This window comes from Chaetodon trifascialis, chromosome 9, assembly GCF_039877785.1.
Source record: "Chaetodon trifascialis isolate fChaTrf1 chromosome 9, fChaTrf1.hap1, whole genome shotgun sequence".
NCBI lineage: Eukaryota > Metazoa > Chordata > Actinopteri > Chaetodontiformes > Chaetodontidae > Chaetodon > Chaetodon trifascialis.
This window is the reverse complement of record NC_092064.1, coordinates 11,640,952-11,667,385: the sequence shown is the minus strand read 5'-3', so window position 1 is coordinate 11,667,385 and position 26,434 is coordinate 11,640,952. Positions and strand designations below refer to the sequence as shown.

Sequence of the window (26,434 nt, the reverse complement as noted above, 5' to 3'; positions counted from 1 at the left end):
AATAATCAGTTACACACCTAAGGCCTTATTATGAAAATGATTACATTTTGTACAAAAGCTTTTAAATGTTTCAAATGCTCTGCTATGTTGTTTTACTGAGTCTACCGCTGCAGCTCCTTAAATAAAACACAGATATCAATACAAATATGTCATGAATCATAAGATTTATGGTGAAAACGTGTTTGCATCTATTCCTGCGGTTGCGGTGTAACGAGAATGAGCAACTGTGAAAGCAAAAGCGCAGAGTAAATAACAAACATTCCGCATTTCATGTGTCGTGAAGTGGCCGCTGAACATTACGACGGAAGCTGCAGGGTTACGGCAATTCACCTTACGACACGTTAGGCCTTGTGTTTAAATTTCGCAGAGCGCTTTATTACGGAAAACATTAGTATTTCTATCGCTTGGAAGGTGCCATTATCCGCTGAAATACAATGGGAATAGAGGATGAAGCGGACCGGACGCTCTTCATCAGAAATTTAGACCAAAGAGTGACAGAAGAGCTTTTGTTCGAACTGTTTCTACAGGTGCTGTTGTCACTAATGTTAGCCACAGCTAGCAATGTGTCACTATGTGTTACTGCTAGATAGCGTAACATGATGCTCACAAAACGAAAGCGCGTCAGAGTTGAACTGGTCAAAAAATATTAATTCATTGACCGGTAGACTGTTTTGCATTCTGTGTGTCTCTTTTACACATGTTATAACGCTAATGTTCCTCGTGTGCATGCTGTGAACAAGAGATGTTATTTCTCATTTAACCTGCGACAGCTAACGCTACCTAGCTAGCTTTAGCTTCAGCTAGTTGTTGTTTGGGTACACCGTTAATTGGTTGTTTTTGCAGGCAGGACCTCTCATCAAAACTAAAATCCCGAAAGACTCGGAAGGGAAACAGAAAACATTTGGTTTTGCCGTTTACAAACATGAGGTGTCCGTACCATATGCCGTGCAACTTCTCGACGGGACGTTGCTCTGTGGGAGAAATCTTCGTGTGCAGTTCAGAGCAGGTGAGTTTACTTTATTTTTATCCGGCGAACAGGTGTTCTCATACACGAACATAACTTACAGCACATTAACCTAACGGAGTCAACACAGCTAGACACATTTAACAGTATTAGAAGTATTCGGGTGACAGAGGTAACCATCGGTTTCTCTAAAAGATAATGAAGCGGCCTTGTTTTACAAGACAAACAGCTGGTGAAACTCTTCTGGTGACTTTTACAGAAATATCAAATATTGTTCCACACATGTGGATGAAAAAAATAGTTGGTCCCCTCCACGATAACAAACGTGTTTAGCCCGTTACCCGAGTTACAGCTCTGTTTCCTCTCCAGGCTGCCGGCGGGATGCCATCATTGTTTTGATTCGGAAACAGGACATGATCTTAACATAGTGCAGTTATGACTTCTAGGAAAATGTGCTGAAGGATATACGTGAATAGATTGCCCTCACAAGACAAGCATAGCTGTTAACATCAACTCAAGGTGTCCCAGAAAGAGACACTGGTACATCTAGGCATTATCGCTAATATTCTTGCTGTGTGGCTGGTACTAAGATGATATCGACCACTGGGGCATCTGCTGGGTGAATAATAATATAATATAATTTTCATGTATTGCCATAATTTCTTTGAGGAAGACAAAGAATGATATTCTTGTGAAGTAGGTTAGTGCACAGAGTGTGTTTTGTGAAAATACTTAAGATCTACCTTTTCTTAAATGTCAAAGTTTCTCCAGACAAAGTTTTACTGTCAACTGCAGTACTGCTTGTTTGTAAAGGATGAGTTTTAATTGTCACAAATGTGACACAGTAAAAATTCAAAAGTGTCATATTGCACAGTACGTTAATTTCAAATGAGGATTGTTTTGTCCTTTACTAATAAATTGTGTTTTGTTTCCTTTGCCCCATCATAGGTAGCAGTCATAGCAACAGTCCAGGGAACTCACAGAATTCAAGTCCCGCAAACACCCCACATCCGCATGGCCAGAGGTAAGAATGTCTCATGAACAGTTTGCATCAGCAGCATTACGGCAGCTATCGGCTTATCTGATGGGGAAGAAAAACAACTGCGGTGTTTATTTTCTTTGTTTTCTCCATTTTTGAATTATAAATTTGTGTAAAATATATATTAATTGTAAATCAATCATAGCATTTGTATCTAAAAGACACTTTGAAAAATTCTGCTGAACACTTTTTGAAGGCAAGTTGCAGAGTGTGATGATCTGTGTGATATTTATCCAGCATGTGATTAGGGTTTTCTCTGCAGTTGTTGTTGGAGTTCTTGCAATTGTGATAAAGGCAGGAGAATGTGTGTGACATGCGGGGAGTAAAGTTCGTGAGCGCACACTGAGACCTTGTTTACCCTTCGTTTTAAAATGTGTCTTGGGCGACGGGATCACAAGTTGAAAGCTATAAACACAGTAATTTATTGACGGACCCTAAATGAAACCCCTGTGGTTATAAGTGAGCGCTCAGAGGTGAACTAACTGTACTCTTACTGCCAACATTGGGTGAAACTGAGTGATAAGATGCCACTAGATCCGCACTGAATGTTTGTCGACTATCCAACTTCAAACTAACTTCGCGGCAATGGTCTCTCAAGTACCAGCACTCAAAAAGTAGGCCGCTGAGGTTTTGTATCCAGTACTGCTACCTTTGTTTGTTAAGCTAACCTAGCTTTTCATTGGGCTTACATTACAAACACACTTTTATTTGCCTCATGAATAACAGTATTCATTGATTACCTTGATCTTGCAGAAATTGTGAACGTGTCATTCCTCTGTTGTGTGCTGAGCATCACCCTTTTGCACTCAGCCATGTTTCCACCAAGCAGCGTGGTTCAGTGTGTCACACGTTAGAACTGTCATTTTCATGTCTCCTTGTCAAAGTTGTGTATGGTAGCAATAGGACCGCTCAGGTACCTAGCACACTGGTCTGTCACTCAAGTTGGAGCTAGAAACACTGCAGTCTGTTGATTGGTCAGAGAGAGTCAGAGCAACTGATATCTCGTCATTTGCCCTCTGATGTAGTTCATCTGTTTTTTGTCTGTAGTCTTTTGTGTTGCTGCCTGCAGCCTTTTCTCAAACAAAGCTTGTCTCCTTGTTTTAATAAACCGCCACATACTGAGAAGAAAGAACATTAAATGTTTAATGTCCTCCATTGTCTTCTTGTTGTTATAAGAGTTGCGTAGCTCAGTGCTTCTTGTGTTTGTGTAGTGAGCGTGTAGAGACAGCGAACAACAGAAAAGTCACAGTGAGTGTGAGCACAGGAAAAGATTGGCAGTTGGTTGCTAATCTGGCAATAAATGTACAGATTACATTACAGTGTGTCAGTTAATAAATGCTGCAGCTTCTCAAGACCAAGAAAAATTGTTGTTTCCCAGATGCTGGAAAAGCGAAAGGGGTTAGCCTGAAGCCCTGGTAACAACCCTGCCTTCAAGATTTCAGGTTTGGGTACATTTAGATATGGATTAGACACAGGTTTCCAGGGTACTGTACCGACAGTGTCTGGAGGAGAAGTGGCTTTAAATCGACAGGGGAAGCCCTATGTATTACTGCATGGTACTTATAGCCATAATAGCAAATGCACTCTTAATTTGTAGGGCTGCAGCATGTTGCAAGTTTTTCATGCTCTTGCACAAAAATTGGAGCATTGGCAGAAGATATTGCATGAAATTAGATTGAACTGGTGTGTATGTACACGTACAGAACACTCTGTGTGCAATCCTTTCCATGTTATGTGCCAAATTTCATGCAACAGTGCCTGTTAGGGCACATACTGGAAAAATTGAAAGTGTTGGCCCTGGACTTGAATTAGGCAGTATCAGACCAATGTAATATGTAGAAAAGCATTTTTACAGAATTCTTTGAAAACTCAGATTAGTCTTGGTAGTGTAAAAACAACTTTCTTGTTGGGTTTGTGCAGCTTTTATCGACATGTATCATCTTGAACAAATTATAAATGGGAATTTTCTTGTTTAAGCAATTAAGCAGTCTAAAAACTTAGAGTGAGCTCTCTTGTGAGAAGAATAGTCACTTAGGGGAGAAACTAAAGCAAAACTGACAAGAAAAACAAAGTGAAACATATTTTGGCATGCACTTTATTTCACTTACTGACAAAAGCAGTTTAATACCCAAAAAGTACTCAACAGCAGAGATAGCAGGTCTTCAGAGACAACACCAGGGACCTGTGTCACAGTGTATGATTAATGAGCTATTCACTTGACTTTGATTTTTATCTTTATGGTCTCACCAACTTTGTTCACTTTAACTAGGAATATCACACTGGCATCCCACGCTACACAGTCGGGGTCGATAAAGTAAACAGAAGAATAAAAAAACTTGTTAGGATCACATCTCTGGATGCGCTTAGGCTAACATTCTCAAAACGCATTGGGGTGGCCACAAACCAGACTTTCCAAAAGAGATGTTGCGACTGCTGCTGTTCAGTCTATGGGAAAGTGTGAATGATGGCAAACAGACACACACAGCACAAATTGAGGCGAGGGTTCGAAACATTTGAAACTGGGTGAAAAGTGGTTATTTTGAGTTTATATACAGGACCAGGAGCAGAGGATAGGTAGTCATTGCCTTCTTATCCATCACTGCAGCTCAGGAAAACACATCCGTGAATAGAAATCCTCAATGAGATGATAGTGATGACTGATATAGCTGCCAGTTCCCCCTGTGCTATTGTCTTCGTCACTGTCACTGATTTTCATTGTTGGCTTGGGGACAGGTGAGTGAGCAGCTAGTCACATCTTTTTTTACTTGGCAGTAAAGAGCTTCACTTCTAGGGTATTGGCCTTGTGGGGGAAATGAGCCAAAGGTTCAGTTATGATTATGAACAATCCATTGATTGCAGCATTATTAACGTGTAAAGCCAGTCCCTTGAAATTTGATCTGTCACACACTCTCTTACCACTGAAAAATAATGTTTCATTGTTTGTTTTTTTGCCAGTGACAGCAGGGTACATCGAACGCGACAATTATCTTGAGCATTTTCTCAGTTGATGTAGTCATCTATGTGATGTGGCTGCGTGGATCAGTGCCGATTGGTCTTGGCTAGAAGCCTGAATTTACATTTGCAGGTTCTTGTTTACATCATGGTGAAAGGGGGAGAAATGTGTATCTGTCCATATTAATAGAATTAAAACATGAGCTAAAAATAACGTAAGTAGTCAAAAATGCTGAAGTCAAGCATGGATTTTGCAGAAGTGGGAGATATTCAAAGTGGAATATGTAGCTGACTACCTTTTTAATGATGATTAAATATTTGACAATGGTTTGCTTAACTCTTACAGGACCCCGATCCAGTTCAGTCCTCCACCATATACTCCTCCACCCCAAATGCAAAGATCCTTTTCATCTCCCGATAATCTGCAGAAGCATGCCATGGTAACCTTTTTATATAATTACATTGACCCAAGAATGCACTTGTCATGATGGATGCAATAGTCTCTATTTAAGATATGAGGTATAAAGACTCACTCTTTGCTTGATTTTAGTTAAAATCTGCCTCTGTTCCTCAGTAACATGAAAAAATCTCTACACTGTATAGTTTAATAGCAGCAGAAACAAGCTTTTTTGCCTCACCGAACCATATGAAACAGGTTTTTCTCCATCTGTAGATGAACAACATGATGTGGCAGCTCCACATGCAGCAGCTCGAGCAGTTGAACGGCAGCTTCTCCAAGCCTCCACAGAGGCAGTCGCCCGCAGGTGGAAATTCAGGCAGAGGTGGCTCAAGGCAATACAATAACACCCCGTATCGGCACCAACCATCGCAGATGAACAGCGGTGGCAGAAGTCAGCGCTACGAAGATGAAGTCGCTTCTGGCCGTCAGCCACAACACGGCCACAGTCGGGACAACTATCACCACCAAAACGACAGGAGTGGCAACCGTCACCATGACAGCAGAAGTGGCAGCAGATATCATGATGATAGGGGTAGCAGCCGTGGCTACCAAGATAATAGATGGCGGCGGTACTAAAAAAAAAAAAGAATTCTTTATGTTGACAGATTCATATGTATACTCAGGTTGTTTGTAAATGATCCGACCAGTTTGAAGATTTAATAACTTATGCCTTAGAATCATTTTTGTTTAACTTTTTAAGGCGTTTTTAAATTTTTACACTTTTGTGTGAGCTTTTCCTCACAGATGTTGCAAAAATTTTGATGGGAAGAATTGTATTATAATGAGAGCAAGGAAAAAAATCGGACATGACTGGTAGCCATTTTGGAAGATGAGAAAAAAAAAAACACTTATTTGGGGAAAAAAAAGAAAAGATTTAGGATATTGGCCAGTTTTTATGTTATGCAAATACTGCTTAAATGGTGCTCCAAAAACTTGAAAAATTCTTCAGGTACTTTGCAAAAAAAGAAAACAAAATTTTCAGCTAAAGATTCCACCAGCAGCAATAGAGCACCATTCTTTCTTAATCTTAGATCTGTTGACCTTGCTCTTTCTAAAAATGGGTTTTATTTTCCTTTTTTTTATTATTATTATTATTCTGAGTCTGTAAGACAAACTGTTTTAAAATGAACATTTTCATTATTATAAAGCTCCTTTCATTTGATTGCTGCGTTTGTCTTTCATCTGGCCACAGAACAAATGCCATCGGTCTTGGCTGTACATAGTGAATGCTATTTCCAGCTCTTTGTGTATGTGACTAAGTGTGCTATTGTATGTTGATGCTGCATGCCGTTGCACATGCACACATGGCCTTAACTGCACCTATAAATGGCCCACTTGTAAGGAATAGGCTTGTGCAGTGGGTTAGGAAGTAATCTACAGGTGGCGCCACACGCATCCTTTCATTGAATCAATTAAAATGTTAAATATAACTGAGCCACATGATCAGCTCCTACATTTGACCTTTCTATTAAGGATGCTTTCAAGTCTTTTCGTGGATTTGACACCTACCCTTTTCACTTTTCCCCAATGTAATTATCTTTAGGTTTATTTCTTGTACACCACAGTTGAATGCAGCTGGTTCCCTTTTCTCAGATGAGTCTTAACACCAATCAGTAAATGGACACAGGTTTCTGTCAAATTACAGATGTGAAAGAAGTGGTTCATTTGTCCCATCCCAGAATTAGCAGCGCTTTGATCCTTAGCAGCTCATGTTGCGATCAGCCTCTCGGCATTGATGCTCCAGTGTCTGCTCGGGCTTGCTTACAACAAAGTGATGATCAGATCCCTTAATGTCCATATTGAGGTCATAATCTATCCTTCCGAAAGTGCTTATGCCACTACCAGAGGCTCCTCCGCTGTATCGACAACAATATCCCCCAATAAATCTCCCACTGTCCAAAAGTGGAGGTGCATTTGCACCCTCCGCACTAAGCTCCGTGTCTTGCCTGTAATCTGCCTCGTGTCAGATTGCATCCCGATGCTCCCAAATCGCTCTAATAGAGAGTATCCTCTGTTCGGTGTCAGTACTAGGAAGGGCCTTATTACGCTTCTGGCTGTGGCATAACTCTTTTAATTGGTTGATCTGCCTGGCGTCTCCAGCCCTGGAGAGCTGGAGCGGGCGGATTAGAGAGGCCGCTCAGTAGCCGCTGCTGTGTGGACTTATATAGAAGCGTGTCCCTTGAAATGATCCACTTCCAAGCACCCGGAGACCCTCCCTCTCCAGAAGTCCCGCAACGCAAACCACAAGTGTCAAGATGCCTGCAGCCGTGATTCTTTGGATTTTGGCACCACTACAGGTTGTTGGGTTCATTGGTGCCACCGTTGCAAGAGGTGTAGCCCAGGCCTAACTTTAAACTGGTCGCAGTGGTTGTCTTCATCTTTGGCAGTCTGAATGTCTGTAAGATTGGTGAAAATTGCCATAGTTTGCATAAAATGTTCTTGAGTGAATCAACCAGAAATAACGCATGAATCAAAACAATGTAAGGAAAAAATCAGCAGTAAAGTTACCTCATCAGAAAAGTTTCTGAAAAGTTACTTTGAAACATTTTGCTTTCACATCTGAAAGGTTGCATTTTTAGCACCCCGTTTTTCCCCCCTCCTCTCCAGCCGAAGTCAAATGTGCTCCCCGGCAGTTGTTCTCATCTCCTCCCTCTTTGATCAAGCCATCAAACCTCTGAAAAGCAGCCGAGCTTTCCCATGCAGAGCTCCCACATTTCCTCCTCCATAATCCTCCGCTCTTTGAACGCTGCGGCTTGGGAGGCACAAGCCGCCAGCGAGTTCAATTTTTTTCCAGTTCTTGTGATGATAATCGGTTCCCCCCTGAGGACACTGACATTACTGGAAATCCGTACCTGCACCGGTTTTCTTTTCTTCACAGTGATGATTCGTCTTACATTTTAGTTCAGTTACAACAAGTAATCTGTCTGAAAATACATGTAGGCTACCAAACTCTTTTTATTAGCTCCACTGCTCAGTCTCTCGAACGCATGTCTGCTTAAATCTGCAAAATCTGAAAGAAAATAGAAGTAAAAGGTAATTTTGCAGTGCTATAAACGGAAGTAAAGATCTATTCTGTAGTGAGATGAAACGATGACAAAGGCACTAAAGGTTTGTGCGGGCGACGCACGAGGACAGGTTCAGCCTGTCAGAGGAATTGAACGTGCTGGTATGTGAGGACGTGTTATCTTCATCGTGCTGTTTGATGTGCAGAAGCTGGAAAAACACGTGCTCTTGCTCTTATTTCCCGGTATTTTATTGGAGAGGCGTTAGTAAGACAGTTGTCTTTTATTCGGCGTGCCCTCGTGCCATGTGGGCGCGCGCACGCACTCGCTAATTAATAATAAAGTAAAAGTGCGTCGGTGTGCTTGGCAAGTCAGTAAAGAATGACTTGGCCTTTAACCGCAGCTGCTGACTTATTGCTCCTTTGAAAGAAGCTTCTAATTTGAGTGTTTTTCTTGTATAAGAATTATACTGTTTCAACAAGAAATGTTTTTCATTATTATTATTATTATTATTATTATTATTATTATTATTATTATTATTATTATTATTATTATTATTATTATTTATAGTAACAGTCATAGCACAATTTAAACAATGGTAATAAAAATAAGTTGACAGGATATATGATTGTTGGTCATGCAACTTCACTGACACTGTCTTATAACTTACACTCAAAATTTATTAGAGGTTTTTGTACTCTCTACACAAACCAATTGAAAAAAAAAAAAAAAAGATAAGAAGTTACTCTTACTGGTTTAATTCGGTAGGCTATATGGTAGATATGGCACGTAAAGTTTTTTTTTAGTCCAAAGTTAAAATATCGAATAGATTAGATGCATTGCAAGCCTCAAGCAAACTTAAAATAAGTTCTAACTTTATAAGAAAGTAAGTTAGGCACGGGTCCCTAAATAGCTTAACTGGTAAAGTGATTTCGACAAATTATTCAATAAAACGCTTGGAACAAAGACACGGCCCGATGGTAGTTAACCTCCAATGAATTAATACCCCAGAGGTCTTTTCACTCGATCTGAAATTCTGCTAATAATACCAGTCAAGTTTATAAGGTGGACTCTTTTAATTGATCATAATAGTTTTTATTTTAGACAAAAAATAGACCTAATTCTGTGGGGAAAAAAAACTTTTATAGTCGAATTAGCAAGTTGTGTGCCTAATGTGTAAAAGAAAACAGAGAGAGAGAAGAAAGTTTTTTGGTGATGGGGGAATGAGGGAGTGTTCGGACATGGCCATGTGTAAGTAACTACATGAGTGTATTAGAGGGAGAGAGAGAGAGAGAGAGAGAGAGAGAGAGAGAGAGAGAGAGAGAGAGAGAGAGAGAGAGATGGAGCAGCAGAGATGTGCTCAGGGATGGTTTATATAGCAGTGGGTGTGAGCACACATCCCAGTCAGTTCATTACCGCAGTGGCGCTCTGCGCAGCTCAAGTTCAAGGCAGCTGATCTTCACCACTACTCTTCAGGGAAAGCTGGGCTGCATTTTGAGAGACGAACAATGAGATATTTAAACGCATAAAGTCCAGCAGTCGCTTTTCCACGCGGCAAAACCCGCGTAACCGTAGATATCAGTGAGCAAACGCGTTGTTGAGCGAAGGTAGCGCACGGCGCACAGGGACAGATCATGCACTGTCAAGCCGAGCTGAGGCTCTCCTCCCCCGGGCAGCTGAAGGCTGCCAGGCGGCGCTACAAGACTTTCATGATTGACGAGATCCTCTCCAAGGAGACTTGTGATTATTTTGAGAAACTTTCTCTGTACTCGGTGTGCCCTTCGCTAATTGTGCGGCCGAAGCCTCTTCATTCGTGTTCGGGTAAGAAGACTCTGTCTTTCTTTTCTTTTCTTTTCTTTTCTTTTCTTTTCTTTTCTTTTCTTTTCTTTTCTTTTCTTTTCTTTTCTTTTCTTTTCTTTTCTTCTAGAATTAAGAAGGAAACAAACAATAAAAAAAAAAAAAATCTGACAGGCAATTTTCTAGCATTTGCAGATTTATGTTACAATGAGAAGAGGATATTTGGAAAATATATACACTTTTACGCATGACATCGACTTCATTATTTAAATATATTTTTCATTTGAATTTTTAAAAAGATGTTAGTCTACAATTTATTGGTGCTTGGATCAGGAAATGTAATTTACAACGTGAAAAAAACATAAACTTTGGTCAGCTAACTGGGATAGTGTGGTCTGTTATGCTGGTCTAATAACAACATTTGTGTAGTGCAACAAAGTTGGATTTGCTTTTTTCAAACTATAATTCCCCGCCCATACAACTGTGCATGTGGAAATGTTGATATTTGAAATATCATCTTTGCCACTTAAATTTGTAGGTTTAACTTTTTTTTTTTTTTTTTTTTTTAAATCCAAATTAATCTATGCACCCTTCCTCCTGAAGTTGCTCTAGCGGCTTCACCTTCCTCACTCTGGACTTTATAAATCACTGCAGCTCAGCGTTAAGTGTTGAAAATCAAAGACGTGAGATAGAGTGAGTGAATGTCAGTAGTGCTTCAGGGCTTTTGTTTGGAGCAAGCTGATGAATGACTGCATCAATAAGTCGCTCTAGTTACACATGAAAGTCAGTGAAGAGGCAGAGTGACAGTTCAACAAAGACACACTCAAAGCTCACTGCAGAAGCTTTTGGTTCCTAAGCTGCAACATTTCGTCTTAAAGGTCTGGCCTACTTTGATTAAAACAGGTGTTCTGCTTAACCAAAGGCCTTCCTTAATGAGTTTTACTGCTGCTGCAGGATTGCATCTTGTGAACGCCCTCATATGACAGAAGTGTATATGACCTAAAACAAAGTGATGCACATAAAAACCAGGTGCGCTTGTCATACCGCCCTATAAAAGATGAATTATCACTGCACACTAATTTCTCCTGATTGACAGGGATGGGAACATTGAGTGGGAACTTGTAAACAAGTGATTGATTTGAATGATAATCACTTTCCTTCCAGTCCATAGCCAGTCCATGGAGTGCTTTCTCTTGTTTCCCTTTCTGTAAAATGGTAAGAATTATCTCGATCTCTACATGATACTGACAGATTTCATCAGGCTTTAAGTGTCTTGTACTTGCTGAAAATAACCAAAACAGTATGACAAAGCTCAGCTGGCACAGATGTCAAAACAAAACGTCCTGACTGATTCTTAATTGTAACTCCAGATGAATCCAAACAACCCAAAGGCTACTGCACACTCTAGTAACCATTAGGATAATTGCTCTAAAGTCTGAAATAATAGCCACTGCAATTTGATGATGACAGTGGTGGGTTGATAAAAATAGGGAAAGCGATTCCCTCATCCCTCGGATATGGATTGGTGTGTGCTAGAGGGCACTATGACTGGCACCCCTCTGTTCGGATGGATAGAGTAACCCGCCCTGCATATCAGAACACTGTGCCCACCACTTATTTGTAGCTGCGGGGGTGTGAGACACAGTATATTCCCCAACATCCATGGCTTTTAGTGCTTGATATAGAAGTTGGCAGGCTTACAGGTCCTGGGCCAAAGAGAGGCGGCTGGCCCCTACGTGGCCCCCTAACAGAGAAAGTTGACTTCTTCATTCTGGAGAGCAAAGACTGCTATGACCTCCTGCTACCAGCGGAGGCCGCTAAGAGACAGTCATGCGTATAATGTTGCCTGCAGGAGTTGATAACAAATGAGTTGGTTCTTTATTGTTTATCACTGGCCTGCTGTTCAAACATACCAAGATAATCTTCCTCCTGTGTTTTGTCCTGTGATACTTTCTTGTGAATCTCACTCCGTTTTTATTTAGCCGATATGAAGTAAAGACAGTCATTACGTACAGGAACGGTGGCTGCTAAACATGTAGTTCTGTCCCTGTCAGTTACAGCAGCGTAAGAGAGAAGGCGCCCTGACCTGGTGCTGAACGGTGAACGATGTAATGGCAGGTTGCAATATTTCATTTGGAGTCCCATCTCTCAGCGGGACTCAGGGCAGGGCTTTTAGTTGTGTTTTCTGGAAGAGGTGAGAGGGATTAAGATCAACTGTGGTGTAATCTCACCTGACAGCATGATGAAAAATAACTTAAAAAAAAGCAGGAGTGTGTGCAGCCCGAGGGCCGCTGCATACTGGTTTGGTACTGACTGGGGACTTAAAGAAGAAATCCAAGCGAGCAAAAGGGTTTTCATCCCATCTTAAAGTGTAATCCACTGCAGACAATAAAGTCTCCCATTAAGCATAAAGCCTTCTTGAGAAGGTTGATTACACCCATGTCAACACACAGAGGCAAGTATGCACACACACTCAAAGACGAAATGCTCACACATCTTCCATCTTGAGTTCAGGATAATGTTTGACAACCTGTCATCTCCCCGTCATTTCCTCACAACCACTGCCATCAGATTTGTCTATCTCGACAGGCATGAGTGATGAATCAGTTCTAAAAGTAGTTTCTGCTACAGGCTGATTTCAGCTGTGTGAATCACTTTTCAGGTTAAACAGTTACCGCTGATGTTTAATGTAACGCAGAGGCGTGCAGGTCCAGCTGGACAAGTTTGTCACTGTGCCTTGGATGAATGCTAAACAGGATGCTCTTGACAACTTCCTTCTACTATTTATTGAGAACTGGCATTAAATTGCTCCAATATGACATTTCCTTCAGGTGAGCGAGTCTAATTAAAGCACAGATGAAGAAGCTGCGTGGCCTGTTGCCCTTCCCACCTCAACAATGTTTGATCTGTGCTCGAAGGGCAAGGCCAAAAGAACAAAAACCATTTAATTGAGCAGCTCTCAAGCTGTCACCAGGCAGTTTATTCTCAAAACATGTGCAAAATTGCACGTATACTTGTCATAGCTAAGCAGTGACTCATCCATTTGAGCATCCCATTGACAAAAAAGAGTGAAGGCAGAGGAGATGTTATGAAATACTGTATACCTTCTAAAAGTTGCTGCATTGAGGCCGTTTGTCATGCAGCTGGAGAAAAGAATCCCCTTCTTCACTTAATGTAATGACTGCGTATTAGAGACATGGTCATCGAATAGGAATAATGTCATAATAACTGCGTGATCAATAGAACAAATTATTGGAATTCAAAGGAATACTGAACAAACAACTCCTCTTGATCTATTCTTAGCAGGTATGTCTTCTGTAATGGTTACCATAAACACTTGCGCCGGTCCCTACATTCCTCCTGTGATTATCAAGAGTATCAGTGTGCTTTTGCACGGGGCTGAGTTGCGCACTTGCAGCTACTCAAACAGTTTATTTGTAGACTATTGACAGGACGCTGGCACTTGTCAACAACATGTCAGAGAGACGGCTTCGCTGTCAGTGAAAAGTCACCAGGAGGACTGACATTCCCCTCTTTGCACTCCTTCTTTCTTTCTTAAATTTCTTTCTTTCTCGCTCTCTCTCTCAGGGACTGTCCGGAGACAGCTTCAAGCTCTCTGTTGACAAGAGATTTCCTGAAAATGGCAAAGACAAACAGATGGGTTTTTTTTTTCCATTCTGAATGACATGAGTGAGTTTCCCTGCACGTTTGCACCACTCGTTCGTGTGAAGTTCAGATATTAAAATCGGAAGATTCATGGATATCGCAAAATCAAAAATTTAAAAGGATCTGATTTACAGAGAGGAAAACTGAGAGCAGTTGAAATGGAAAGGTGTAAATGAGAGAAAGAGCATGCAGCCAGAGAAAAGAGGTCTTCTTGTCTAGACCTGTTGCAATAGCAGCAATCTCACATTGGAGGATTAGTGATGACCTCAGCGCCCTGCTATGATGTCATGATGAGCCCAAGGCAGTGTCTGATGCGTGTGTGTGCGCATTTGTGTGTGTGTGTAGAGCAACAGTACCTTCCTCTATGTGTACTTGGATGCATTGCTTATGCTCCTAATACTTGATTTACATCGAATATGAGCTGTATTGTGCATTGTAACTGTATTTGTGCACAGCGTATATGTATAAGCATCTGAATGCATGTATTACTGTACTATCTAAGATTAAGAAAAAAGACATGCTCCATCCTCTGTGTGAGCGTTCCTCCTCCTCCTCGTCCTCCTGCTCCTCCTCCAACTCTTCTTTTTCTGATTTGTGCAGAAATCCATTTTTCTTACTGGTCTTTAGGGGAAAAAAACAACAGAAAACAATCATGTAACAGCAACAAAAAAATCAAAGCCTACCTCTGACTGTGTGCGTGTGTGTGTGTGTGTGTGTGTGTGTGTGTGTGTGTGTGTGTGTGTGTGTGTGTACGTTGTCTGTTGCGGTTGATGAGTAGATTGAAGAGGCAGATCTTCCTCAGACAACCAGGAACACACATGCTGAGTATATTCGTGTCTGACAACCTCCCATTTTCTCTGCTCCGTTGCAGCCTTTTATCGCTCTCTTTATCTCCCGCCTCTACCCCCATAATCCCCCCGCGTCCTTTCTGCTGCTCCTTATCAACCCATGCATTACAGTCCTGCGCTGTGCTCAGTTGGCTTGTAAAGTTTGGTTAAGGGCTTGGTTTTATATTTGAAGCCGTGAGGATTTTTCTGGCAGATATCGCATCCACTTTGGTTGACCCACCACATCCTCCTCAGCCAACCTCCTGCGCTCCTTCGCTCCAGCGTCGGCTCCAGACAAGTGTTACTTTTTATTGATTCTGGCGTCTTGCTGCTTCTGTCTGCACTGATAAAGAGCAAAAAACGTGTGCATGTCGTGTAGGACTGTGTGTATGTGCAGGAGAGAGGGGAAAGTTTATTAGCTGAACAGTGTTTGATTTAGTTTTGGGGGGTTTATTGCAGCTCATTCTGTGTCTGAACGTGTGTGTCTGCCTGTACATCACGCTGTCAGGCTCAGTGTGTGTATGTGGCTTTGTGTTAGGAAGCCAGTTACTATTTAACAACCTCTGAAAAATAATCAGTCATTTGGAGGGTTCAGAGGAGCGGTGTAAAACACAGTCTGCGTCATTGGGGTCACAGCCCTCTACATGGAGAAGGTCAGAAGCAAAACACTTTTCACAGCAAACACGGCGCAATTAAAAATGAACCTGTCCAAGCAATTACAGGCGGTCGATAATGGCACAACCGGCGTGATTGAGAGGCACATAAGAGCTCACTAAAAACTCCACTGGACTTTATTGCGTTTCTCTCTTTCTGTCATCTGACGCACCGTCTCTGCTCCTCCAGGCTCCTCGTCACTACGTGCCTACCCTCTCCTTTCGGTGATCACGCGGCAGCCCCCCCACCTCCCCCAGGTGTCCTCTCCGGGCGGGGCCCCCTCGCACCTGCCCGTGGTCTCCCCGCAGCATCCGCGAGGCTCCGAGCCCTCACCCAGCCAGACGCCCCTCAGCATCAGCAGCGAGTCGGACACGGAGCGCAGCACGCCCCGCCTGAAGAAGCCGCGCCGCAGCCGCACCATCTTCACCGAGCTGCAGCTGATGGGACTGGAGAAGAAGTTCCAGAAGCAGAAGTACCTTTCCACACCTGATAGGTCAGTGCAGCTGAGAAACTCACGTCTGATTGGATGGATTTTTGTGGCACGTATAGGAAAATACACCAATACATTTACACACAAACCACATTCAAAGCGCATAAATAAAAACATGCCTGTGCGAACCTCATTGTTACCTAAAATGATTTTGGGACTAATGCACATCAAAGAAAACAAACCACTGATGTATAAAAGGTAACTAAAACAAACGTTATTAGATTTCAGCCAGATGTCAAAAAGGTATCATATCATGTAGGTGTCACTCACCCGTGTGATTTCAATAACCTGCATTCCTGGCGTGGAGCACATTTTGAAAGTACAGTACTCACATGCACGCACACACGTGTATCCACATTGCCGCAACTGCAATTATCAAGCAGTGGTTAACCTAACATCATAATTTTTGATTTATCCTGTGGGGAATGTCTCATGTAATGTGAATTTGTCTAAGCCAGAGCATTACCTCAGCATTCTAGTTGAGACAAGAGTAACGTTTTAACCCTGAGCTCCCCGACAGCAGAGAGCCCCAACAAAGAAACACTGCTTTATTCAAGAAAGCAGGGGCAGCAGCCAACACAAGCAAACACAAATGTATTACACTGATTTACTGCCAATCATTTCACACGTGTGCAGGTGTACAGAAAGAACATTTTGCTTTCCACAATAAGATGAAGTAATCTACATGTTAATATCTGTGTCTTAAGTTCCATTCTGTGGGTCATTTTTGGGACCTGACACAAGGTTAGACTATATTTTCCAGTTTTATTGTACGCCTCGCTTTTATATTTGGCCTGCAGGCTACTTTTCCATGATAACCCAGAATAGTATTGAACCATATATGTTGTAAAAAGCTTTTCCTTCACGTGCGCAGCAGGAATTTCAAGCAGCCTGTGAACCTTTGCACCATGTAGAGATTAGACGTTTGTGTGCTCCACCCCTGGTACTCCTGTTTTCAGATACTGAGAGTAAATCAGTGGTGATTAAAACCGTCTTCATGTACACTGTGTTCATGCATTTAGACGTGCAAATAGCTACACTCTCCACACAGACGGCTCTTTGCAATGTATCTGCTTACCACATCTAATCTGAAAAGACATTAGCATATTTGGAATAAACCAGATTTATTTGTCATTACATTTACATCCCATCCGCGGGGAAAACTCCCACGATGCATTATTAAATATATCACATCTTGGCTTGCCTGGAGCCGTTGGAAAGGCGCCATGCTTCATCTTGAAGCAGAAGCCCTGAAGCTGAGCACAACTCAGTGATCAAAACCAACCACCCTTACGGATTGCTGCGCCAGAATACTGTGTCCTGTCAAAATATCCTATTCTGACACTGTGTTGAAAATTAATTAAATACCCAGCTGGTGGAAAAACATCAACAGAGAAAATCCCCCTTTAAAGCCCCACATCAAAGGTGTGGCGTGCTCCCCACTTAGGTTTGTTATGATCCAAAGATAACTTTACTTTTCTCTCCTTTTTCTTGGCTTGAAACCTCTGCAGGCTTGAATTGAGGCTATGTGTGGGGGCGAGAGGAGCCAAAACCAAAAATATCCCCCTGAAAAAGACTTAATTATTTATGTCATAGAGCAATAATGATTTTATGCAGCATCCAATTATAATAATTAGCTCCTTAATAATCCTCACTGTCATCATCATCATTATCTTTAAAAGGTTTTTAGTTACACCCAAGATTACCTTGTGAAGGTGTGAGATGGAACCGAATGGCAGCCTTGCAGTAGCCTGGAGGGAGAAACTCAAATTCTCTTTCTATCTCTGTGTGGTTTCTCTTCATTGAGAACTAATGACCATAAATAAGTGGGGTGTTTTCCTTTTCTGCAATTATTTTTCCTTGCCTCCAGTTGTTGAACTGCCATTGACTGGGGCAGGTACAGTATGATACAGAAGTCTGATAGACAGCTTGATTGCCTATGTGTCTGGTGTTTTTTGAAGTTCAGACAGACAGACAGACAGACAGACAGACAGACAGACAGACAGACAGACAGACACACACACACACACACACACACACACACACACACACACACACACACACACACACACACACACACACACACACACACACACACACAGCCCTTTATGTAAGGTATAACATTATGCTGACGATCCCATGAATCTCAGGAGTTTGTCGTTGCTCTGCTCTTTACATTCTGTTCACGCTTTTTCTCCGTCTGGGCTTCCACTCACCATCAAATGAAGTCGCTTCCTTTCACTGGTGTGTGTGTGTGTGGGGGGGGGGTCCCCTTCATCTGACTGCTAAAGACTTTGAGAAGAGCAAGGAAGAGGAAATCTCATTTGAAAGACTCAGATAACCATTCCTTTCCCTCACAAATGGATGCCTTGTTCACTTTATCTGTCCCTTCCTGACGTATCACATTACACACCAACCAATAGCCCTGTTAGTCATGGATCAACACATGTGGTGGATGCATTCAGAATTTTCTCCAATGGCCCTGATCGCCCTGGTACAAGTGCTGTGATTGGATTACTGATCTTAGTACAGATGTTTCAAGCAGTGAGCTGCAGGTGTACAGTGTCAAACCCGAGCTACCAGGAAGTCAGCTTTGATGTGAAATTCAAAGAGTTAAGAGTCTTACACACTACTGAAGTGTGTAATGCCAGCAACCTCTAGGCATGTATACTTGATGGGAGGGTAAAAAAAACCCACGATTACTAGCAGGAATTTCATCACTTCTATATTTTCCTGTCTGTTGGAGATAAAAGACACACACTGAATGTACCTGGTGCTTTGTGGACAAGTGATGAAAGCATGTGAATGACATATATACATATAGCCCATCTAATGTGCAGCTTGTTTTCTTTGTGATTTTGCAGATTAGACCTGGCTCAGTCACTGGGACTCACACAGCTGCAGGTGAAGACATGGTACCAAAACAGGCGTATGAAGTGGAAGAAAATGGTAAGAGACAGTACCACAGTACAGACTGACAGGGCTGGGAACAATGATGGAAAGATGAAGGGGAAAATATTTACTGCTAGCTAACTGTTCTGTGTTACGCTGATTTGCACTATAATAGTAAGACAGGCAAATGGCAGGTAGCAATGTGGCAGGAAGAGAGGGTGTGGTGTGAGGTGTGACCGATGATGACGGCAGTGAGAGCAAACACTTCTGTAGAGGGGTCAACAACTCCAAGAGCAAAAAGACTTGAAATCGTTGAAGATGAATGAGTGCGCAAAGGGCAGCAAGCAGCAATACGTCTTCTCGTAATTACTATAATAGCAAGCATTGCCTTCAGCTGCTGCTGCTATTGATTTCCAGAGGAGTCCGCTAAGATTGTCTGTGTGTTATTCTAGGTGCTCAAAGGAGGTCACGAGGCCCCCACTAAGCCCAAGGGAAGACCCAAGAAAAACTCCATTCCCACCACGGAGGAAATAGAGGCTGAAGAGCGCAGGTTGAAGATGGAGGCAGAGGAGCGGGTGAAGAGGGAGGCCGAGAATGCGGCGCTGGCTCAAAGAGGAAAAGCGTCTCAGCTTGAGCCTCAAGATCTCAGTCCAGAAACTCACATTGCAGCTGCAGCGATGGAGGGATCTGAGCGAGAGCTGCCGCTGCTGATGCAGTCAGAGACTCACGCGGCCAGCTAAGTAAGAATGAAACAGCCAAAGACTAATGCCAACCTGAAAACAAATAGTGCCTCAGGATCACTGTAAAAAGCCTGTGTGGTGTTTAGAGCCATTTGATTTAGGAATTTGCCTGGAAACATATTGGCGGCATCCAATCTTTACCAAATGTAGCCTTTTATTTTTTGTGTTTTTGAAAAAATGTACCATAAAAAGAGCTAATTGTGCTGGTTGAAACGTGGCCTTTAATGGAGCAGGTCCCTGCTATAGGGAGCGTAAATCTGACAAATCCAAGCAGGTCAGTCAAAGCAAGACACGCGTCATGCATCAGCCTTTTGTGCATTACAAACACTAAAGATCTCACACACCGCCGATCCTCAAAGCTGCCTCACAGAATGCATGTGCCAAAATATCCAGATCTGCCTTACTGTAGTGTCTCTGTGCATCTATGTATGAAAAATCACTTCACTGCCAAAAGCTATGATATTAAATGGCTCCAGTGCCTTGTCGGTCTCAGAGGAAAGCTTTTAAAGTGTATAGTTAAAATAGCTCTTCAATTCAAGTATATTTTTTACAGTGGTTTCTGATTACAAGTGCCGTTCTAGGAGACAGAGTTGTAAAGTTTAGAAAGTAACACTTCTATGTTTAGATTGGAGTTTTTCTACAGCTTCAAGGCTCAATTGTGTTTGTTATTTGGTCAGTAGAGCTTGCATTTTTATTTTTTCAATCTGAAAATTAATATTTCTGCCAAGCCATACACTGTATCATAATGTAGAAATGTGTATAAAGTATAAAATATATGTTCTTTTGGATATATATATATGTATATACGTACATATATATGTACGTATTTATATATAAAACAGTATTTTAACTGCTGTTAAATTTGATTAAAATAGTTTGTATGTATACTGTTACTGCCGTCCCTGATCTTTTTCTTCTTTCATGGGAGTTAGGATGACTCTGCTTTTTGCCACGAGGCCAGTAAGACTCTTAAGCTGTCAGATATTCTCAGAGGGAATAAATCATAGCCTGTGCCAAAGATGCACAGCAAATGCTGAACATTGGAAATCTCAAAGACGTTTTCAGCCTGCAGGCTTTGCATGAGTGCCCCAATCAGTATGTTAGACTTGCATTAACATAACCGTCTTCAACTGCCTGTCACTGACTTCTCTGCAAGCTCTTCAAGCTCGACCTTTTTCTCTCACGAAGATTTGTAATTAAAGAGTTTCACATTTTGAATTATACAGATTTATTTTTATTTGTTATTGTTTCATATGGAAAGTGCAGTATTTTTCTGATGTAAATAATGCTTGTTTGGTAAGCTTGTTTGCTGTTTTTTTTAGGTTTGTGTACAATCATTTTTACCATATACAAGTGAGTGTTTATGTATTTAAATGCACTTAATAAAATAGCAATCATTTAAATTCTGCTTGTGTTATTTGATGCAATTGCTTTGAGTTTGGTCCACAAACGTCTTATGCCAAATATATCACATAGATACTGGTTGTGTGTACATGCTCTACTTTGCATATGCAACCAGAAATTCAACAAAATGTTTCAGCTTGTTTGTCTTTGGCGTGTTGCTAATCAAAGCAGCAAATTACAGTTGCTGGCAGAATCCTTTTATATGACGCGACAAATGATTCTCAGATGTACTGTCATGTCATGCTAAGTGTGTGTAAATCAAGCAGTTAAAGTAGCCGTGGCAGGTTGAAGTTCAGGCAGATCCATTACTGAGGAAGCTGAAGATGTATTAGCTGTAGTCAAAGTTCGCCATAAATCACGTTCAAGAGAACAAAGCGTTTAAGCACTCCGTGTTGTGACATTTATCATCTTTATCTGTACAGCAAACAAGATGGCCTGTAGTGCACCTAAGGGCTCCTCGGTGACCCTGAGCAATTGAGAAGCAGCCTAAAGTGTATTTTTAGTAGCTGATACCGGACATGGATGGTTTCTAAAGCAAACAGTGCAGCTCAGCATTGAGTAATGTGTACCGTGCTTTAACGCCTTGTGTAAACATTCTAAGTATACTTCGTGTGTGTGTACATTCAATGGCCAAGCCCCAGCACTTCTTGGAAGTATGATTGAACGTGTTACTATTTCATTCTCAGTGGAAAGAAAATAAAAATAAAAAAGCTTGTTTATTAGACCTGTGCTCCACATCGTTGACCTTTTTCTGCAGCATATTGGTCGAGTATAGAAAATAGAACCGGGGAACTTTACCTTCATATCTGATCTGAATCAAAAAAGTCTTTTCTTTGCTTTTCCTGCGCAATACTTAATTCTTAAAAATCTAAAAAGTCCTTTCTGATCATTATGTTATTCCTGTTGCTACCTAATTAGCAGAAGAACTATAATTGCATGTGATTAGAACAAACGTGAATATGAACATAGATGAATGGGATTTAATTTAAATTTGTAATCTCAAGTGTTCAACAGAAAGAGCCGATGAGATAAACTGTGAAAAATAATAGAAAATAGATTTTGTTTAATGACAACAATAAAAGCATTACATGTCAATATTGTTGGAATTGGTATTAATATTTGAAAGCCAGTGTTAATGAGCTCTGTCACTGAATCAAATATGTATGATGTGTAAGATATGCCATGAGAAGTATGCATGGAGCTCTACAAACAATACAACGCTTGTATCATTATATTAGTGATTACCCTTTAATTGTCCCCATAACTACACAAAACAACTACTTCCACCTGCCTGGTTAAAGGCATGAGGACACAACGCCTATTGTGGCTATGAGAAGTTATGTTGACATCTGTTGGCGCATGCAGTGCAGTAGTTATTTGTTCAGAATATATTAAATGTTGATTATTCAGAATTGGCCTCGCTGCTTGCCAGCCTTATGTACTGAGCTGTGACTCAGCCTCAGCACCTGGTTAAATTAAAGTAACAAAAGCCTGAGCAGCTACAGTGTATTCGCGTTAATTGCAGGGAATGAGTGTAAACATTTTCTTATTAAATATCCCTGTGAAAACAGAGGCTGTGGCTGGCAGGCAGGGAGGCAGGTCTGCAAGGAACCGTGCTTAGCAAGTCTCCACAGGCTGATGAGCTCCTCTGGGCTAAATGTTGTGTGGCGAGGTGAAACACTGGCGGCCTAATTGGAGAACCTGTTATTTTCTCACAGGTCCAAGTTCAGCTGTAGGTCACAGGAGTGAAGTGGTGTCAACCCTAGCTACCCCCACCCACCCACCCACCACACACACACACACACACACACACACACACACACACACACACACACACACACACACACACACACACACACACCGCCCCACTAAGACATCCGTTGCACACCTTCACCTGTCAGCTTAGTGTACGCTGAGATAGTTAGCAGGGACTGATGGGAGAGGGGGAGTGGGCGTAGCTCATGGTGTTTCACCCTCATTTGTGTCATGACAGAGGAAGTTATTTCTAAATGCTGAGTGCAGGAGCAACAGCATGGCTTACCTAAGTCAACAAAGGTGGATGCTTTCTACAACATGCACAATGCTCCCCTTTGTCCTCCATAACAGTGGAAGAGAAGCAGTCATCATCAGCAGTGGCCTCCTCTCCTCAGAGCGTGTGTAAGACATGTGGCTGACTGTGTGTTAAAGCAGTGTATAGTTTTGTTAAGGCTCCTATCTTTATGGATCATTGACAGAACTTGCTGCTCTTTTTTTTTTGCAATTCGTTGCAGATCTCGTTGTACTAACCTGATTCTGATTCCAAATTTATGGATGTCCTTGACGGTTCTGCGACACTCGTGGAACGATTCATTGTGTGAATCATTCATTCAGTAAAGAGCAAACTGCTGTGACCCTACGCTCTTTGCATTTTAACAGAGACCTTTAATTTTGATGGAGTTAGCACAAGTTAAAAAAAAAAAAGCCTTAAGATACAATTGACCTGATACTAAAAAGAGGAACAAATTCCCTCAATCTTTAACCTGCAACCTGTCTTCTAGCAATGGAAGAGAGATGTCCCAAGATTTAATAAGTAAAACTACCTACATATAAACATCACAGCAGTCAATATTGCAGAGACAACTTAGTGCAATATTGTATATTTATTTTATAAATGATATATTGAGAACACCATGCCAAGGCAAGGAGCTCCATCAGTTTGCAGACTGAATTTGTTTTTCACAATACACATCTGAAATTTAGATTCACAGCTGGGAAACAGCCCACAGAAGCATTCATGTGTTGCCAGGATGAATCAGATTTTCTTTGAATCACTTCCGTCATTTACGCAATCATCCTTAACACAGATGCTTTGGGACTAAGTGCCCAAATCATTTCTCAGTGCATCCCCTGTTGATGTACTGTGGGATCTTTCAGCCTAATGTATTTAGTGCGATAATTGCAGTGATGCCTGCCTCCCTGTCTTGTCTCGATAGCTCATCCTCTGGTCAACATGTCTGGGAGATGAAGACACTGCCTCCCACCACCAGGCTCTCAAAGCTCGTAAATCAACCAGTGTATGTGTGTGTGTGTGTGTGTGCGCGCATGTGTGTCTGGATGCATGTTTTTGCTGCAGGGATATTGAGGGGCTTGTTATGGAAGTCATGATCACCGGCTCAGGGGCGTATATCCGCCTGCTGGGGAGAGGGGTGGTAATAGACCTGTCAGTTGGGTTTTTCCCAGGAGCTACTGTGTGCTGCTATGTCCAAATCACTGACCACCCCCCACAACTCCAGAGACCTCCACTAAGACCCCTGTCAGTAACGACTGAATCGGTATACTGGTCACAGCCATAAGATGTGTACATTTAAAGGATACCAGTGCATTTGTAAGTTTAGCTCCTGAATTATCTATCATCATATTTTTTCTGACCAATTTAATTGCATGTCTACACATGTTCTTTTCTTTCTAAAGGTCCACTTAATAATGACAGGATTCAACACTTTAAAGCCAGCCCATTATCCTATGTTGAACTATTCCACCCTTCTCAACGTTCTACCTGCCGATGCAAGAGTTAGGTAAGGCAAACGGAGATGGCTCATGTCTCATCATGTCACTTAATTGTGAACCTTCAGTCACCCGACAACATGAATTGTTCCCCAATGTCAAGAATAAACATCAACCATTGGGTTCCATTCATTTCTGTACAAAAATCAGTCCGCAGATTCTTGAGGCTTGCTTGGAACTTGTCATGTGCCGATGGATTTGTTTCATTTGTGTTACACAATGTAAGTTTGCCAAAAATGAAATCAGATTCAATGTATGTTGTGATGGGTTTCACAAGTCAGGGAAGTTTCAGAGTCTTGTTTTAAGTTTTTTAAATCCTGCAGAAATGACTGGAAGACAGTGGCTGCCAAGCAGGGTTGAAAAACTGCATCCAGATTTCTGAAACACAGTACGTGATGCACAAAATCACGACTGCAGACTCTGTTCGTGTTACGGTGGAGTGTACAGGACAATCACACAAGCCAGTGTGAGACCCAAATCTTGTGCGGAAGTTTGTCAGGTTTTAGACTTTCCTGTCGTACACTATACCTGCTTCCAGGCAATATTTTATCTATGGCAAAATGGAAACAAACAGCAATAACTGGATAGAAAAATCCAAAGTCAGACAAGGGCCATGTGGGTGGTGGGTACTGTCGGAGTTTCTCACTGTGATCGTAACTCACTCTCAGGCACAGCTGACTACATGGGAGTCAGCCATACAAAATCCAGCAAAGCCTGCTGTTCTTTCTTTTTTTTTCCCTGCCATGACCTGGTCTGGCCTTGAGAGATGTACTCTCATTTGACATTTTAGACAGGGAATTTTATGATACTCTTCATTTCTTTGCTTTACAGCAACAAATCAAACCTTTCAGTAGAAAGAATGGCTTACAGGAGAGAGTCTTTGGCAGCAAATCGATTGCTGACAAGAATCTGTATGTCTTGAAAAGTTTAGTCTCCAAAACTTTCAGGACGAGGCAGAAAGTTGTAACCACCCTAATACTCCATAAGTAAAAATATAACCTTCTACTTGTTTAATATTACATGGCTAAGTCTTATATTCTGGACAAGTCAGATATTTCACAGACTCCACCAGTTCTGTACATTTCACAGAGGATTCCTCCTCACAAATTTAATTTCTTAACCTTTCATCCCATGTCTCTCTCTTTTTTTTTTCGCCCTCCCTCTCGCCTCAAGGCTTTCACTCAGGGTTTTCCCTAATGTTAAAGAGCAGCTTCTAATGCACTTAATTTAGGCTACATGAAAAACTGAGCTCAATAGGCTTGTAATCCACATTTTACACTGAGACTTGAGTTTATAAAGGAAGCCGCTCCAAAAGCCAAGGAAATGTCACAGGGAGTCAGGGAAAAAGTGCAATAGTGCCGGCTGTGTAATGTGGGATCAACTGAGTGGCAGAATGACTGAGCAATTACGTATTTGTTGAAAGCTCATTTCATAGGTCTGTGCCCAACTGAAATAAAATGAAGTGAACCAAGGAAATGTGTGTGTGTGTGTGTGTGTGTGTGTGTGTGTGTGTGTGTGTGTGTGTGTGTGTGCTCGTCTCTGTTTTTGCATGGAGAGTGTTTCTCGCCTTCTCCCAGAAGGAGACTTTATTGGTTCTGCATTCACATCCAAACACTTTTTATCAGCTGATGTTTTCTCCAGGAGAGCAAAGAAAACTTCCCTCGTGTCAAACTTTCTTTAAATAAGACTTATTTTTGACATAAATCCTTTCCAGGACTCGTTCCTGTGCTGACAGAACGGACTTTCCTTTTCTCTACTCGTGGACACTTACACCCTCTTCCTGTGGAGAGGAGTGTGTGTGCATAGATGGACATAATGTCACTTAAATTGTGTTGTTTTGGGCCAGCAGGCAGCTAATGAGCTCAGGTGAGCGATCTTCAAATATTTCCACTTGGGGGAAAAAATGAGAGACAGAAAAAAACAAAGCACAGGATGGGATTGTTGATTGGCAAGCTGTGAGGAGCTTCTATTTTCTCAACATGTTTAGCCTCTCCTCTGTCAACT

At 41.7% G+C, this 26,434-nt stretch overlaps 2 protein-coding genes across 2 annotated transcripts; both read left to right on the top strand.

Annotated features, from left to right (window-relative positions):
• Positions 1–306: 306 nt before the first annotated feature.
• Positions 307–6,576, top strand: rbm7 (RNA binding motif protein 7). Its single transcript, XM_070971253.1, has 5 exons — positions 307–527; positions 844–1,006; positions 1,913–1,988; positions 5,302–5,395; positions 5,629–6,576. Exons 1-5 carry the CDS (start codon positions 435–437, stop codon positions 5,989–5,991), a joined length of 789 nt encoding a protein of 262 aa, XP_070827354.1. The 5' UTR covers positions 307–434; the 3' UTR covers positions 5,992–6,576.
• A 3,205-nt stretch (positions 6,577–9,781) lies between these two features.
• barx2 (BARX homeobox 2) lies at positions 9,782–20,883 on the top strand. The gene is made up of 4 exons (XM_070970730.1): positions 9,782–10,238; positions 15,551–15,854; positions 18,716–18,800; positions 19,196–20,883. The coding sequence occupies exons 1-4, from the start codon at positions 10,052–10,054 to the stop codon at positions 19,481–19,483; spliced, it is 864 nt and encodes a 287-aa protein (XP_070826831.1). The 5' UTR covers positions 9,782–10,051; the 3' UTR covers positions 19,484–20,883.
• The last annotated feature ends 5,551 nt before the right edge of the window (positions 20,884–26,434 follow it).

Coding starts and splice junctions, on each gene's coding strand:
- rbm7 (XM_070971253.1), top strand. CDS start 435: ATGGGAATAGAGGATGAAGCGGACCGGACGCTCTTCATCAGAAATTTA. Junction 528..843: donor TGTTCGAACTGTTTCTACAG/GTGCTGTTGTCA, acceptor TTGTTTTTGCAG/GCAGGACCTCTCATCAAAAC. Junction 1,989..5,301: donor CCACATCCGCATGGCCAGAG/GTAAGAATGTCT, acceptor TAACTCTTACAG/GACCCCGATCCAGTTCAGTC.
- barx2 (XM_070970730.1), top strand. CDS start 10,052: ATGCACTGTCAAGCCGAGCTGAGGCTCTCCTCCCCCGGGCAGCTGAAG. Junction 10,239..15,550: donor GCCTCTTCATTCGTGTTCGG/GTAAGAAGACTC, acceptor CTGCTCCTCCAG/GCTCCTCGTCACTACGTGCC. Junction 15,855..18,715: donor TACCTTTCCACACCTGATAG/GTCAGTGCAGCT, acceptor GTGATTTTGCAG/ATTAGACCTGGCTCAGTCAC.